Source organism: Mirounga angustirostris, unplaced genomic scaffold, assembly GCF_029215605.1.
Source record: "Mirounga angustirostris isolate CCGP_5_RB_7025 unplaced genomic scaffold, mMirAng1.0.hap1 SCAF_2, whole genome shotgun sequence".
Taxonomy (NCBI): Eukaryota; Metazoa; Chordata; class Mammalia; order Carnivora; family Phocidae; genus Mirounga; species Mirounga angustirostris.
The window spans coordinates 3,187,569-3,202,027 of NW_026991710.1; the positions used below are offsets into that span (position 1 = coordinate 3,187,569).

General features: G+C 58.5%; 1 protein-coding gene across 5 annotated transcripts in view; it reads left to right on the top strand.

Annotated features, from left to right (window-relative positions):
* ACOX3 (acyl-CoA oxidase 3, pristanoyl) overlaps window positions 1-14,459 on the top strand; it is a 41,274-nt gene that overhangs the window by 13,714 nt on the left and 13,101 nt on the right. For all 5 annotated transcript variants that reach the window (XR_010409256.1, XR_010409255.1, XM_064584220.1 and 2 more), the window contains exons 7-13: window positions 296-384; window positions 3,448-3,544; window positions 5,303-5,485; window positions 7,413-7,535; window positions 9,055-9,175; window positions 11,755-11,877; window positions 12,038-12,151. Coding sequence is in view for 3 of the 5 variants with exons in the window: in XM_064584220.1 (XP_064440290.1) it covers window positions 296-384; window positions 3,448-3,544; window positions 5,303-5,485; window positions 7,413-7,535; window positions 9,055-9,175; window positions 11,755-11,877; window positions 12,038-12,151 (850 nt within the window). In the remaining 2 variants the exon portion in view is untranslated. The remainder of the gene's footprint in view (window positions 1-295; window positions 385-3,447; window positions 3,545-5,302; window positions 5,486-7,412; window positions 7,536-9,054; window positions 9,176-11,754; window positions 11,878-12,037; window positions 12,152-14,459) is intronic.

Here is a 14,459-nt window from a genome sequence, read left to right on the forward strand (position 1 = left end):
CCCTGGTGGCCGCCAAGTCACTGGGCCTGTGGCCGCCTCTTCTCTCTTATAGGACACTTGTCATTGGATTTGGGGCCCACCTGGGTCATTTGGGAGGACCTCATCTCCAGATCCTTCGCTTAATTACGGTTGCGAAGACCCTAGCTCCAAATAAGGTCACGTTTTTGAGGACAGTTTCCCCCACAGATATAGGAAGGGAGTCTGGGGCTCAGTCACTGAGGGTTTTTAACACATTGCTTTTCATTTCCGTGAGGTCCTAATGGTTGCCTTTCGTTGTTTTCTGTGCATTGTGCAGATTCGGAACCCCAAGACCCTTCTTCCCATGCCAGGGGTGATGGTTGGTGACATCGGGAAGAAGCTGGGGCTGAACGGTGTGGACAACGGGTGAGTGTATGCCCTGACCTCATGGTCACAGTGTTCTCTGTGGGGTCGCTACTCAAGGCTGCTGGCTCAGGACATAGATGCCCGCTGATGTCAGCCCTTGGGCCGTCCAGGTCCCTCAGCGCTGTCCCCGGCCCTCCTAGACACCCGTGGGGTGCACGCCTCCCCTGCCCCTTGGAGCTGTGTCTCACACACCCTGCATCACATACCCCGTGTCTCACCCACATCGTGTCACGCACAACCCCGCATCACACCCTGTGTCTCACATACCCCACATCACACACACTTGTGTGACACACACGCCCCTCGTCACAACCCTGCATCACCCACCCCTGTGTCACCCTCCCTGTGTCTCACGTACATTGTTTCACACATGCCGTGTTACACAAAGACACCATGTCGCACGCCGGGTCTCACACACACCCACTGGCCTGGCCACCATCTGACTGTTTCTGGAACAGCTCAAAAGAGGTATGTGAAGTTTTGCTTTCAGTTAAACTCGAGGGCGTATTTTCACAAGTATAAATACATTCAGACTTGTCCTATCTCCGTGTGGCAAGAACGGGTGAGGATTTTCCATTCCTTAAAAAGGGCACTTTGAGTTTACAGAGTTGTGCTTGAGAAAGCATTCCTCAGCTTTCAAGTAAGAAGTTGGAACACTCCAGGGGTGCTGGCACCCAGGCTGTTCTTAAAAAGTGGCTATCTGAACTCACTGCCTGGGGAGCCTCTACTGCGCCGGTCGGAGCGGCCCCACGGAGGCCCAGGCGCAGCGGCCGCTCCTGGGCAGGGCCTCAGATGCTCCCAGCGGGGCCCGCAGAGGAGCTGGTCTATAGCTGACCTTTGTTTCAGACTTGGGAGGGCCACCTGCAGAGGTTGGCCTCTTGCCTGGATGCTGGCAGGGGCCTGGCGGCCGGCCGGCATTCCTCACCTGCAGATCCTCTAGATGCTTTCCAAGGAATTTGGGAGGGGCTACTCCAGCCCGCCCTGCGCCCAGCCCTGGGTCTCTGCTCTTCCCTGGGGGTCCTGGACGGTGCGCTGCATCTTTCCTCCAAGGCTGGCCCGGACCCAGGGTATGGTGGAGAGATCAGTGATACCCAGGGGACAGCGTCTCACCCGCTGTCCACCCACTGCACGGCTCTTAGTAAGCATCTTCCAGGTGTCAGGCCCAATGGCCCCACTGTAAACGGGTCAGTGAGATCCACAGAAACTGCCAAGGAGAAGGAGGTGGCTCAGTGAGAACGTGGACAGTGGGCCGTTGCCACAGAATGAGCCACCCTGTAGTGGTGCCTGGGGGCCACCAGTACCTGCTGCAGGCCGAGTGAGAGGAGAATCGCGATGGGCCTCTGAGGAGGTGGTGGCGCTCTGAGGGCTGCCTGCGCAGGGATCACGGGAGAGCCGGGCCTGTTGAGGGCCACGGCAGGTGCCACGTGGCTGGAGGCAGGGAGGGCGGTGGGGCTGGGGGTCGAAGGGATTTGTGCAAGGGTCACCACTCCGATCAGCGGTTTGGGAAGGCTACTGTGCGGGACAGGCCGAAGAGCTGTGTCTGCAAAGAGCCCAGGGGTGATTGTCGCAGCGAGCCGGACCAGAGGCGGTGGGGGCTGAATGAACACGGATGGGGGGGGGGTCAGGACCCTCCTCGGGCAGAGCTGACACCCGCTCTGATGGGGTGCTTGGCCCCATCTTGGGGGTGACCGCAATTGGAGCAGGAGCTGGTGTGAGCAAAGAGGGGTGCTCCCCTCTCGGGCTTGGTGACGCTGTGCTCTCAACCGTGGCCTCCTGTGGGCCAGAAGAACATTCTGGATGACATTGAAAGTGCTCTTGGTAATCAGATGAGTTGCTGTGGGAACTGTCAATATTCTTTAACAGTATTTTTTTTTTATTCTTATGTTAATCCCCATACATTACATCATTAGTTCTAGATGAAGTGTTCCATGATTCATTGTTTGTGCACAACACCCAGTGCTCCATGCAGAACGTGCCCTCTTTAATACCCATCACCAGGCTAACCTATCCCCCCCACCCCCTCCCCTCTAGAACCCTCAGTTTGTTTCTCAGAGTCCATCATCTCTCATGTTCGTCTACCCCTCCGATTTCCCCCGCTTCATTCTTCCCCTCCCGCTACCTTCTTCTTTTTTTTTTCTTAACATATATTGCATTATTTGTTTCAGAGGTGGGAACTGTCAATATTCTTAAGATGGTTTGGGGTTTTTGCTCAGTTTATGTAGCATCCATTCCTTTGTATGCTCCTTTGACCCTTGTCCCTGAGACTGTTGTGAAAAAGTTTTCCCAACCTGACAACCCTAACAAATATCTTTGATTACTAATGCACAAGAGATCTATAACGACGTGTGAGTGAGCCTCTAGTCTTCTTAGCTTTTCAAAAGAAACGAGTCTATGTGCCCTCGGAGCATGGATACGGTAACACCGTTCTTTTGTTGGACGTGAGAGTTTTCAAACCTCAGTTTGCTAGTTTTTCACATCGTATTGTGGATCCTGGTATGAGACCGAAGGGTGAGAACCAAGGATTCTGATCTTTAAAGCAATCAGTTCCCCCCTTTTCTTTTTTTTTTTTTAAAGATTTTATTTATTTATTCATGAGAGACAGAGAGAGAGACAGAGGCAGAGGGAGAAGCAGGCTCCCCGCAGAGCAGGGAGCCCGATGCGGGACTCGATCCCAGGACCCTGGGATCATGACCTGAGCTGAAGGCAGACGCTTAACTGACTGAGCCACCCAGGCGTGCCCCCCCCCCCCTTTCTGTTGACTCCTCACCTTAGCCCCGGTGGCGTAAGGCACCTGGCCCCGTGGTTACCAGTACACGGCCATTTGCTTCCGCACAGAGCCCCGCCACATGCACGCCACATTGTTTTCCTGAACCTACTTTTTAGATAGAAAAATGTGTTGAAATTTCCTATCTCTGGTGCCTTCTCCCATTTTCTTTCTTTGGGGGGGGATTGTCGCCGTTTTAGCTTTCCTTTGCTTTTCTTTGACTGGCTTTCTCGGGGGAGAGAAGTGAAGCCCCAGGGCCAGAGCCCTGTTTAACCAGAAGTCCTGCCATATCTGCACAGATTTGCCATGTTCCACAAGGTTCGAATTCCTCGCCAAGACCTCCTGAACCGGATTGGAGACGTCACCCCTGAGGGTACCTACGTCACCCCCTTTAAGGTACAGGTATCTCCAGCTAGGGAAGTTCGTGGGTAGAAAGTGCGGCACAGGACACTCCCTGGGCTTGCCTGGAGACCCACTGCCTGTGCTCGGCTGGCCGGGGGCAGACCTGTCTTGGTTCAGGCGGCAGTGCCACCAACAAGGAAGGTGGCATTTGGGGTCGGCTGCACCCCCAGGGTCCTGGGCAAGATGACAAGACACTGGCCGACAACTGCCCATGGATGTCCACTCCTCTGCCCACCCCCCAGTTCTCCAGGGTTAGTTAGGGAGGCTGCCCCTTGCTGGTGCTGTTTCCCCCAAAGGGCTTAAGGACGTAGGTTGCGTGGTGGACCATCCCAAGTGGGGGTGACCGTGTTCTCTGGTGTCTGGGGCTCACTGCATCCCTAAATTCTTTTTTTTTTTTTAAGATTTTATTTATTTATTTGAGAGAGAGAGAGAGAGCACATGAGAGGGGGTAGGGTCAGAGGGAGAAGCAGACTCCCTGCTGAGCAGGGAGCCCGATGCGGGACTCAATCCAGGGACTCCAGGATCATGACCTGAGCCGAAGGCAGTTGCTTAACCAACTGAGCCACCCAGGCGCCCTGCATCCCTAAATTCTTTTGAGGGGTAGACACACACGATGGCCATGGCCCACGTTGGAGCAGGTCCTGAGCTCACAGCTGGGTTGGCCATGTCCCCAGGAGCACATGAGCCTCAGAGGACTCTGTCCGACGCCATGCACCACCTGACTGGAGCTGGAACAGCAGGGTTGGAAGCAAGCATGCTAGGGACACTAGGGATGAGGAGAGAAGTCAGCAACATGCAGCCCGAGTCTCTTCCCACTGGGAATAGTCGCCATTCGTTAGAAGCTGGTAGGAAAATGAGGGAGCGGAAGGCACACGATAGAGGGGATGAGCGTAGCGGGGGTCAGGCTGGAGGCTGGAAAGCCCGAGTGAGGGGTCCGCACAGGCACAGGAGAGGCTGAAGCGGAGTGAGGGCAGGGGAAGGCAGCAGCAAGGATGAGGAAAGTCTCACGAAGGAAGGGAAAAGGACCCGATGGAGGGCCCGTGGAGCGCTGTAGAGAAATGACAACATTCCACAGAGAAACTCTGAGATCGTCCAGAGAGGGGTGCGGCTCAGACTCCCCGGGGTGTTGCTCCCTGAGCCTTCAGATTCCCCAGCGATGATGCAGCACGACGTCGTGGCCGCGTGGCGGCGTCGGAACTGGTGTCCGGCCTTCGCAAGGTTGCCGCACGGGTACCGCAGGGCATGTAACTTGGGAAGAAAAGTCCAGTTAATAAGAGAAATGAAGGCAGGAGAGGCGGCAAGAGGTGAGGGAGGCCAGGATGGCCGCCGCCGCCGCGGAGAAGCACGCCCGGCGTGAGAACACAGCCAGTGACCGTCACCGCCCTTGGAAGGTTGTCTTCCACGGGGAGGGAGGAATTCCGGGGCGCGGGGGCGCGGGAACGGGACGTTGGCAGCGGCGGCGGCACCTCGGCCCGGGGCCCCCGTGCCCTGAGTGCGGCCAGGGGTGGACTCGTGCAGGCCGGTCCCCTCTGTCCTCCGTCGCCGGCCACAGCTCAGACCCCCGCAGCGCTGCAGCTCGGCCTGCCCCACCGCCCTGGCCTGGGGCCCTGGGTCGGGGGCGCCCCGGGGACGGGCCTGGCAGCCGAGCCCTGTGGCCGCTGCAGGAGTGATCCGGCCCCACCTCCCTGTGCTCCTGTCCCTGAGGCCGCCCGGCCGCCCGGCGCACGATCACCACGCACCTTTCTTCCACAGGACGACCGGCAGCGCTTCGGAGCGTCCCTGGGCACCTTGTCCTTGGGCCGGGTCGCCATTGTGGGCATGGCCATCGTGAACTTAAAGCTGGCCGTCTCCATCGCGCTTCGTTTCTCAGCCACTCGGTGTCAGTTTGGGCCCTCGGACGGGGAGGAGGTACGAGTGCTGGAGTATCAGACGCAGGTACGGCTTTGCACGTCCCGCTGCCACGCCCGTCCGCCGAGCAGCCGCCGGGCAGCCGGGCGCAGGCTTCTCGTCCGTGGCCAAAATAAGGGCCTCGAGGAAGCACGTTCTGCTGAGGCGCTCGCTCCGTGTGTGTGTGAGCACGCTGCAGCCTCGTGGTGGCCTCGCATGCCCGCGGCCACGCGCTTCAATCGCTCAGAATGGCCCTGAGACGTGACCTTCGTGGGAATCACCGGCCCCAGCAGCTGGGCCTTCAGGCTGTCCGTTGTGACGTCACTCAGAGTAGCAGGAGGGACACTCCGTCCTGCCGGTCCTCAGGGGACAGGCCCCTGGGATGGCAGAGGGGGGCCCAGGCGGCAACACCGAGAAGCTGCTTAGCTCCCGGCAAAGGGAGATACATTCTGTCCCAGGGGATGCTCATGGTGCTTATATGCTACCAACCTTTCATCCCACGCCTGGCCTTCACACTTCCTGGACTTGAACACTTCCCGATACTCCTTCCACCCTGCCTGGCCTGCACACTCTTCACACGTTTGGCCTTCAAATTTCCGCACACATGTTGGTCTTCACACTAACTCACATCCTTGGCCTTTATGACTTCCTCACGTGCCTTTTTCACACACCTGGCCTTCAGCCCTTCCTTCCACACCTGGGCTTCAGGATTTCTTCACACACCTGGCCTTCACACCTCCTCACACGCTTGGCTTTCACCAGGTGGGCTGGGGTTGCTGTTCCCAGTTCATGGTGGCGAGGGGGCATTGAGGGTCGAACGGGGTTCCTGTCTGAGTTCAGTCGCAAGTCTGGCCCGCTTTTGGGCCGAGCTCTGTGTAGGCACAGGTGCGTTCGAGTGAGAGCTTGAGGGAATCGTAACAGAATCCCAGTTTTTTCTAACATTTCTCACCATGGTTGCCAGCCTGTTTTAATAATAAATGAGGAGAAGCAGATATCTGGTTCATGACTGTGGGGCACACATTGTCCCCTCCACCACAAAGCCCGTGGCCTTTGTGAGGTCAAGGCTGGCGCAGCGGTCAGAGAGCCCCCTGCAGCCACGTGCTTGGGCTCCTGACCCCGCTCCACCCTCCTGTCTGTGCGCCCTTGGGCGAGGTACCTCACCTCTCTGTGTTCTGGCTACCTTGTTAATAAACTAGAGCTGATAATACCTGCTTATGGGCTGGTTGTGAGGATTAAATACATTAGTCCATGGAAAGCAGCCCGCAGGGTGTCTGGCCTTCAGCACGCAGTAAGCGATAGATGGTGGCGGTGGCGGTGGTGGCCGTGACAGCTTCCCGGGCCCTTGCCTGCTTTTTCCTCAACGCCCCTTCCATCCATGCAGCGGTGCATGTGCAAGAGACCGCCCCCCTGCCTTCGGGGGACTTCCAGCTCCCTGCGAGCCTCAGTTTCCCCATCTGGCTGAGGGGTGACTGCCTGAGCCCTGGTAGGCACAGGAAGCACAAGCTATCACCCGTCCCGCCCCGCGTGCCTGCGCGGTAGGCTGGTTTCCTTAGTCGGAGGTGGGCTGACAGGCCCCAGGAATCCGTGTGCGGAGACGGTGAGCGCGGTGCGCAGAAGGCAGCGCCCCTGGGTGAGAGCCGGGCAGGGGCCGGACCGGCTGGGTCGCAGAAGGCGGCGCCCCTGGGTGAGAGCCGGGCAGGGGTCGGACCGGCTGGGTCGCAGAAGGCGGCGCCCCTGGGTGAGAGCCGGGCAGGGGTCGGACCGGCTGGGTCGGAAGCGCGTCAGGTGGAGGGCCTTCCCGTTCCATGCATCCTGCTGTTCCTGACCTGTTGCCCTGGTCTCTCCTGGGGCCTCACAGCCAGCGGCCCTCTGGAGGGCTTCTCTGCAGGGTGGGGGAGGCTGTTCTCCGCGGGGGCGGGGTGGGCTTCCCGCCAGGACGTGTGATGTGTTAACGCGAGCGTCTTCTTGCCTGTAGCAATGGCGCTTGCTTCCCTATCTGGCCGCCGCCTATGCCTTAGACCACTTCTCCAAATCGCTCTTCCTGGACTTGGCAGAGCTGCAGCAAGGCCTCATGGGGACAGACCAAGGCGCCAGGCAGGTGAGAGGTGATGCTCTTTGCTCCGCAGGTTTGTTGTTATTAACTCTCACCGAGGTCGAACAGCACTGACTCAGCCTGTCTTTCCTAACAACGTCTGTCCATCCGTGGCGGCCCTGTGGGGTTCTGAGCGGCTCCTAGCTGTGGCCGCCCGCTCAGGCCTCTTGGAATCCTCACTGGGATTTGGACAGTTTGGGCACTGTCCATATTCCCGATCCTCAAGGATGTGCTGACATGACTCCGATTCCAGCCTGTGAGTTCAGCTGTCCTCCTCCTTTTGAGAACATGATGATTTTGCAGAATCCGCATTACTGGCCCCTCAGTAGATTTCATGGTTCTGATCCTTTCGTAAACAACCCTGTAAAGGTCTGAACCCAGCTGACGGGATTGGAATTGACAGTCAAGGATTTATGCCAGAAATGAGCGTCCACTGAGCTCAGCCGCTGTGTAAAGTCATCCTTGGCTGATCTCTGCGTCAACGGTTTATAACCGCCTTTCCATGGCCCCTCGCATTGCCTCCTGGGTGTGAGTAAAATGTGAATCACGAGGAACGCATTTGAAAACAGATTAGAAATACTGCAGATCGGTCTTATGTACAACACCCTAAAAAGCCTGTATCAAATTAGCACATTTTGGAATATTCAGCACAAACATCCAGGAGTAGGGAGGCGGTGGGGGGTGTGGAGACGGCCAGCAGGGTGCACTGCTCAGCAAGGCACGGTCCCTGGGAATGCAAGGATTAAACATGTTTTTCCCCAGCATGAGTCACCGAAAGTTTTGCCAGCTGACATTGGAATCGTTCTCCTGTTAATAATGTTATAAAGTGTAAGCATGCTTTATTCTCTCTGAAACTCAGGGGTTTCACTGAAGCACCTAAAAGTGGCCCTTAGTTCAAGTTGAAAACACTGGTAAAAGGGATCATCCTATTTAGCAGACGTGTTTGTCTCTTTCTCTTAATTATTTCTACTAAACGTTAGGTAGAAGCAAAAGGATATCTATAAGACGCATAAGGCCCGGAGACGCTGGCTGGGGAGAGCCTTGCAGAGTTGACTGGAAATCGCCATCCCCTGCACAGTCTCCTGGGAACCGGTCCCCTCCCGCCCCCCTCCTTGGAGGGGAGCCCCGTCTCCACCTCCTGTGTGGTTTCTTGCTTTTCTTTCTGCCACAGCATATTGCTTGGTTTTGGGTTCGGGAGCATCTCATAAACCGAGGCAAAACGCACTCGTTGCTTCTGTGCTCTGCATCTGTGATCATCCTTACGCCCCTGGTGTTTATTCACTGCACAGAGTTCAGGTCCATCCGTTTTCATGGCTCTGAAACCATTTGTAACACAGTGTATCCCCTCTGAGATGAATCTCCCCTTTTCAGCTAAAATTGGGTTTCTTTCTTTTTCCTGCAGTTGTCGGGTGTCTTGGATTAGACTAGAGGGGACACAAGCCTTTGACGCTAGGGGTGAAGTGACCCCTGACCTCTGGTGTCAGAGCCTCTTTTCACCTGGTCTTGTTGGATTTCCTCTCCCAAGGCAGAGCTCGGACGTGAGATCCACGCCTTGGCATCGGCGGGCAAGCCCCTGGCCTCGTGGACCGCCCAGCGGGGAATTCAGGAATGCCGGGAGGCGTGCGGAGGACATGGCTATCTGGCCGGTAGGTTTGGAAGTGTGTGATGGTTTTCTGCCCGTAGCCCTACTTTTGACTCAAGGGGTCAGCAAGCTACCGCCTGTGGGCCGAAGTTAGCCACCGCTGGTTTTTGCGAATAAAGTTTTATTGGAACATGGCCACGCCCATTCGTTCATGCATTTTCTGTGGCCGTGTTTGCATGACACCCGGGTTGAGTCGTCTCTGTCAAGCCTAAAATGTTCACTGGCTGGCCTTTCCCAAAGCAGCTTTGCCGACCCCCTGGCCTAGACAGACACCTCCACTTGCTGCTGCCCCTGTTCCTTGGTCTCCCGAGGTTCCCCGCAGGGTAGGCAGCTCCCCTGGAGTGTCCGTCAGTGACCCCCACGCCGGGGAGCAGTGGGGAGGCCGTGTGAAGGAGCCCGCCAAAACCCCAGCAGAGAGTGGATAATCTGGGGGCGCCTGGGTGGCTCAGTCGTTAAGCGTCTGCCTTTGGCTCAGGTCATGGTCCCAGGGTCCTGGGATCGAGCCCCACGTCGGGCTCTCTGCTCAGCGGGAAGCCTGCTTCTCCCTCTCCCACTCCCCCTGCTTATGTTTCCTCTCTCGCTGTCTCTCTCTCTGTCAAATGAATAAATAAAATCTTTAAAAAAAAAAAAAAAAAAGAAAGTGGATAATCTGTTCTTTAGAATTGTCACTCTTTGCTTAATGACTTGGCAGTAATCTGGCACCAAGTTTTGTCCTGGTGAAAAATTCTTAAACTTAGAGTAAGGGAGTTGGTTTTTACTGGCATTGGCCTTGTTTGGGCAGCTGGTGTGTGGCTGAGAGAGTGGGCAGCGGACGGCCTGGGACGAGCTTCTGCTCTGATGCCCGCTAGCCACGCGACTGGGCCAGCTAGCCAGCCTCGCGGGCCTCAGTGTCCTTATCTGTAACATGGGGACGATCACAGTGTGTACCAACACAGTTCCTGCCGTGGTCACGTGAGTCGGCACGGCGTGGGGCGTGTGGCACGTCGCGTAGCCAGTGGCTTCTATCTGAGGCTGTTGTTGGAGCTCTTAGTACCGCTGCAGTTGCCGCTGTTACTCGTGAGCGTCCCGTGTGCCGATGTTCAGTGACTGGCAAAATCTAGTTAGCCCAAGCAGGCCACCAGGCGCTCCAGACAGCAGGATCGGCAGAAACCTTGTTTTCAGTTGACAGTGCACACGCATTTTAGGCTCTTGCCAACTTGGACCATCTCGGTGGTGGTCTGTGGTAAGTACGTGCTTTCAGCGAGGACCCGCCCCAGGTTCTTGTCGTGCGGGCGGCTCCCGCCACGCTGCCTCCCCGTTACCCACGGACCAACGGGAGACCGTGGCTGCGCGCAAGGCACTTACATGTCGCGTCCTCTGTGCAACGTTCTGTACTTTCTGTTTGTTGTCACGGCTCAGAGAGACGCTATAAATAGTTCGCCTTATTGGGCTTTAAGGAGATAATGAAATGGAATCGGGCAGCCCCGCACACAACACGAACACCCGAGTCAGCTGTCGTGGGTCCAATGGGGGGCTGAAACCAGCAAGGCCAAGCTCAGTGGGGTGGATGGGACGGGCCTGGTCCAGGTTCAGTATCAGTTGCGAGTTGTTTGTTAGTGGTCACGCCCAGCTGCTTCGGTAGAGTGGTCTGTGGCAGGGGGCAGCAGGTCGGTGGGGGGAAACGATCAGTGTGTCCCAGGTGACCACAAGCCCCATGGCTGCTGCAGAACATCTCACACCCTCTCGGGCCCTGTACCCAGCAGCGTGTGAGCATGGGAATCCCACTCCTCTAACCTCTGGCTCGTCCTGTCCCACCCAGCCTCACATGTGGAGAACATTCTCCATCAGAGGAAGGAGACCCAGATGAGAGGGTCTAGACAGTGTACCTTATAAAGTATGTGCAGGAATCAGGTCCCTTCACTGGCAGGAGAGACAACAGAAGAAAACTGAGAGTTGTCTTGAGATAGTTGAAATTTCTTTCTTTTTTTTTTTTTTTGAGATTTATTTATTTATTTTGAGAGCGAGCGAGCAAGAGAATGTGCACAAGCAGGAGGGGCAGAGGGAGGAGAGAGACAATCCCAAGCAGACTCTGTGCTGAGCGTGGAGCCCGAGGCGGGGCTCGATCTCATAACGTGAGATCGTGATCTGAGCTGAAATCTAGAGTCCGATGCTCAACCGATGGTGCCACCCAGGCGCCCTGAGATATTTGAAATTTCTTGTGTAAAAAGATGGGTTCCCCGCAGGGTAGGCAGCTCCCCTGGAGCGTCCGTCAGTGACCCCCACACCGGGGCTCTGGCAGCTGACCGCACAAGGCTCAGTGTCCGCAGGGGAGAGGGATATGCTAGCAACCCAGGGCATTTCTCGAGCCGGCGCCGCGGGCCTCACGGGCTCAGCTGCGTGGCTACTCGTGTCTCCTTGAAGACGGAGCAGCTGGGTGAGAGGCTGGGAGGACCCAGCCAGGGAGGAGGTGTGGTTGGGCCCGGGCAGCCTGGGAGTGCTGTGTCTCCGTCAGGCCGGCCGGGACATTGGGGTTCCCCCAGGGAGCGGCGGGGTCTCTGCCCTGCACGCACACTTGAAGTGACAAAGCACGCGGCTTCATTGCAGTGAACCGCCTGGGTGACCTCAGGAACGACAACGACCCCAACTGCACGTATGAGGGGGACAACAACATCCTGCTGCAGCAGACCAGCAGCTATCTGCTCAGCCTGCTGGCACGCCACGTCCAAGGTGAGGCCCCACCTGGCTCACGCAGGCAAGCCGTCCCAGCCCTGCCGAGGGAGCTCGCCCCACAAGGCCCCTGTGTCTGCGGGAAGGAAATGTGTTACGAAACATGACTGACCAGCTCCCGGGGTGCTCTGGTCACTCCGGGTCCTGGGTGTGCTTGTAGGTGGCGCTCACTTCCAGAGCCCTCTGAGGACTTTGGACTTCCTGCAAGCCTATCCCGATATCCTTGGCCAGAGGTTCACATGCCCCGGCGTCGACAGCTGCCTGGACTCCTCAGGTGAGCATGCCGTCTCCCCGTTTCCCTCCCGTCGTGATCCCTGGGGCCCACTGTGCAGCAGGGGTTCATCCAGCGCCTCCCTGGGCGTGATGCTGAGTCAGGCGCTGACTCTCCCTAAGGATGAAGAGGGAGAGGCTCTGGGTCCTATCCCTGCCTCGCTGGGTGGCAGGGCCCGTGACTGAGCTGTCTTCACAGGAACCCGGGGCCCTCCTGCTCAGGGCCTTTGCACATGCCAGCCTCACTGGCCTCACTTCTGTGGCCCCCGCCCTGCGGCACGTTCACCGTTCTCAGCCCCAAACAGGCTCAGCTGCAGTCAGCACTGGGCTCCATGCTCATCGCGCTTGGCCGTGATTGTTGAGCGCCTAACCCTAACCGTGGGATACCCGCCGCCATGCACGGGGGGAACGGCAGAGACCCCGCTTCTCCCCCACGGGGTCTATCCTCAGAGAAATGAGCGTGGGCCGTAGGCAGCACACGACAAGCAAATGCGTTTTCAATGCAGAATGTACTCGATCTACAGACGGCACGTGCCCTTATGCTGGTCGCCCCTTTGATCTACAAGTATCAGTGTGCAACCTGGCTGGGAGGCAGAGCCCGCGAGACCCAGGTTCCCGCTCTCACGCAGCTTTGCAGTCCAATGGGGGCGGGCCTGGTGCAGGGAGCAGGGGCTGTGTGGCGGTGGCCCGCGCGGGACAGCCTGTCTGGGGTCTCAGTGACAAGGACGCGGTGGCCACAGGGGCGCCGTGGGAGGGATGTACCCGCTGGGGTGCACCTGTCGTCCAGGGCCATGGGAAGCACTTGACTCTGAGCAAGAGAGCTGCTCACCGACTTGGGTCTGTGTGTTCGTTGTGACGATTCACTCTCAAATGTTACTCTGGAGAAAAGGCCACTCCGGCAGCTGTGGGAACAGAGGGACACGGCAGGAGAGGGTGTCCTGGACTGGGTGGTGGCGGCAGCGGCGGAGGGGGCGGACCAGCTCCGCCAGGACTCGGGTGGAGCAGCCCCAGCAGCGGGGGCCTGCTGAGGCACCGGTCCCATCCCGGGTCACCTCCCGCTGCCACTGCCCTGGCGCCCGGGCTCAGGGAGGTCCGGCAGCGCGTCCACAGTGCGAGCGCAGAGCCCGGGTCCGGCCGAGCCTGTTGTGCTCTGAAGCTCGGCGTCCTCCCCGACGGCCCCGGGAAGCCTCCTGATGCGCGCGGGGCTGAGACCTGCAGAAGGAGCAGGGACGGAGCTCCTGCCGAGCCTGCGCCCCCGCCTCCCCCGAGCACTTGGGGCCACAGCTGAAACGGCACTGGTCCGCCGTCCTCTGACCCGTGAGCACCGAGGCCCCGTGCTTCACGCGCCTGGGGGGCCGGGCAGGAGCTGCCCTCGTGCTGAGCCCCCCAGGGACCTGCCGGGAGAGCGAGGGGGCGCCCTTCCCCGCCTCGGCCTGCTGGCTGTGCCCGCTCCATCAGGCCCTCGGGACACGGGAGCTAACACTGTGGCGTGCTCAGCGCCGTGCCCGGTGCCGCCGGCCGCCGTCGTATGCACGACCACGCGTGCTCTCCTCGCCATCTCGGGAGTCTCGAGCACGCCCCTTGCTCCACCGAGGGCCTTTGGCACGGGAGGAGGGCACCTGGCCTTGCATCAGGAGACCCCAGAGCGAGTGTCCCCTGGGCCTGGGGGCCGCCGCCCACCCGCCCGTCAGGGGCCGAGAGCCCATGACATCACAGCATCAGCAACTGTGGGTGCTGAGGGCATCCGCCTCACTCTCCGCTCGGCCCTGCTGGGCCGCACACACCGCTCCCATCTTCCCGAGAGGAGACCGGGCCAGGTGGCACCGACCGGTCCACCCCAGTCCACGCCAGCAGTCAGAGCAAGAGTAGAACCCGGGCTGGGCGACGTCCCGGCCGCTTCCTCCCTCCTCATCGTCATCATCCGGGAAGTTTCTGCTCACAAGTGCTTTCTTTCTTGTTGGTTGCACATTTTGTCATGCCTTTCCTGACGATGACCACCTGGCAGGCCTTCACCTGCCTTCGTAAGGAAGCAGGACACACTTAAAGGTCTATTTCAGACGGTTTCAGAGCGCCCCAGCCAACAGTTGCTACAGAAAACACTAGAGAAAGAGCTCATGCTTCTCATAACATCAACCCAACCAGAATTTCTTTCCCTAAAACCATCACCCATTGTAAACCAAATAGTAAACAAGCGGTCTGGCGGCTTCTGGCCACGCCGGGCCCTCTGCTGCAGCCCCTCCCTCGCGGACTCCGTGCACGCGGGGCCCCCTCCTGCGCATTGCGCCTCTGCACCAGGACGCGTGCCAGGCCCC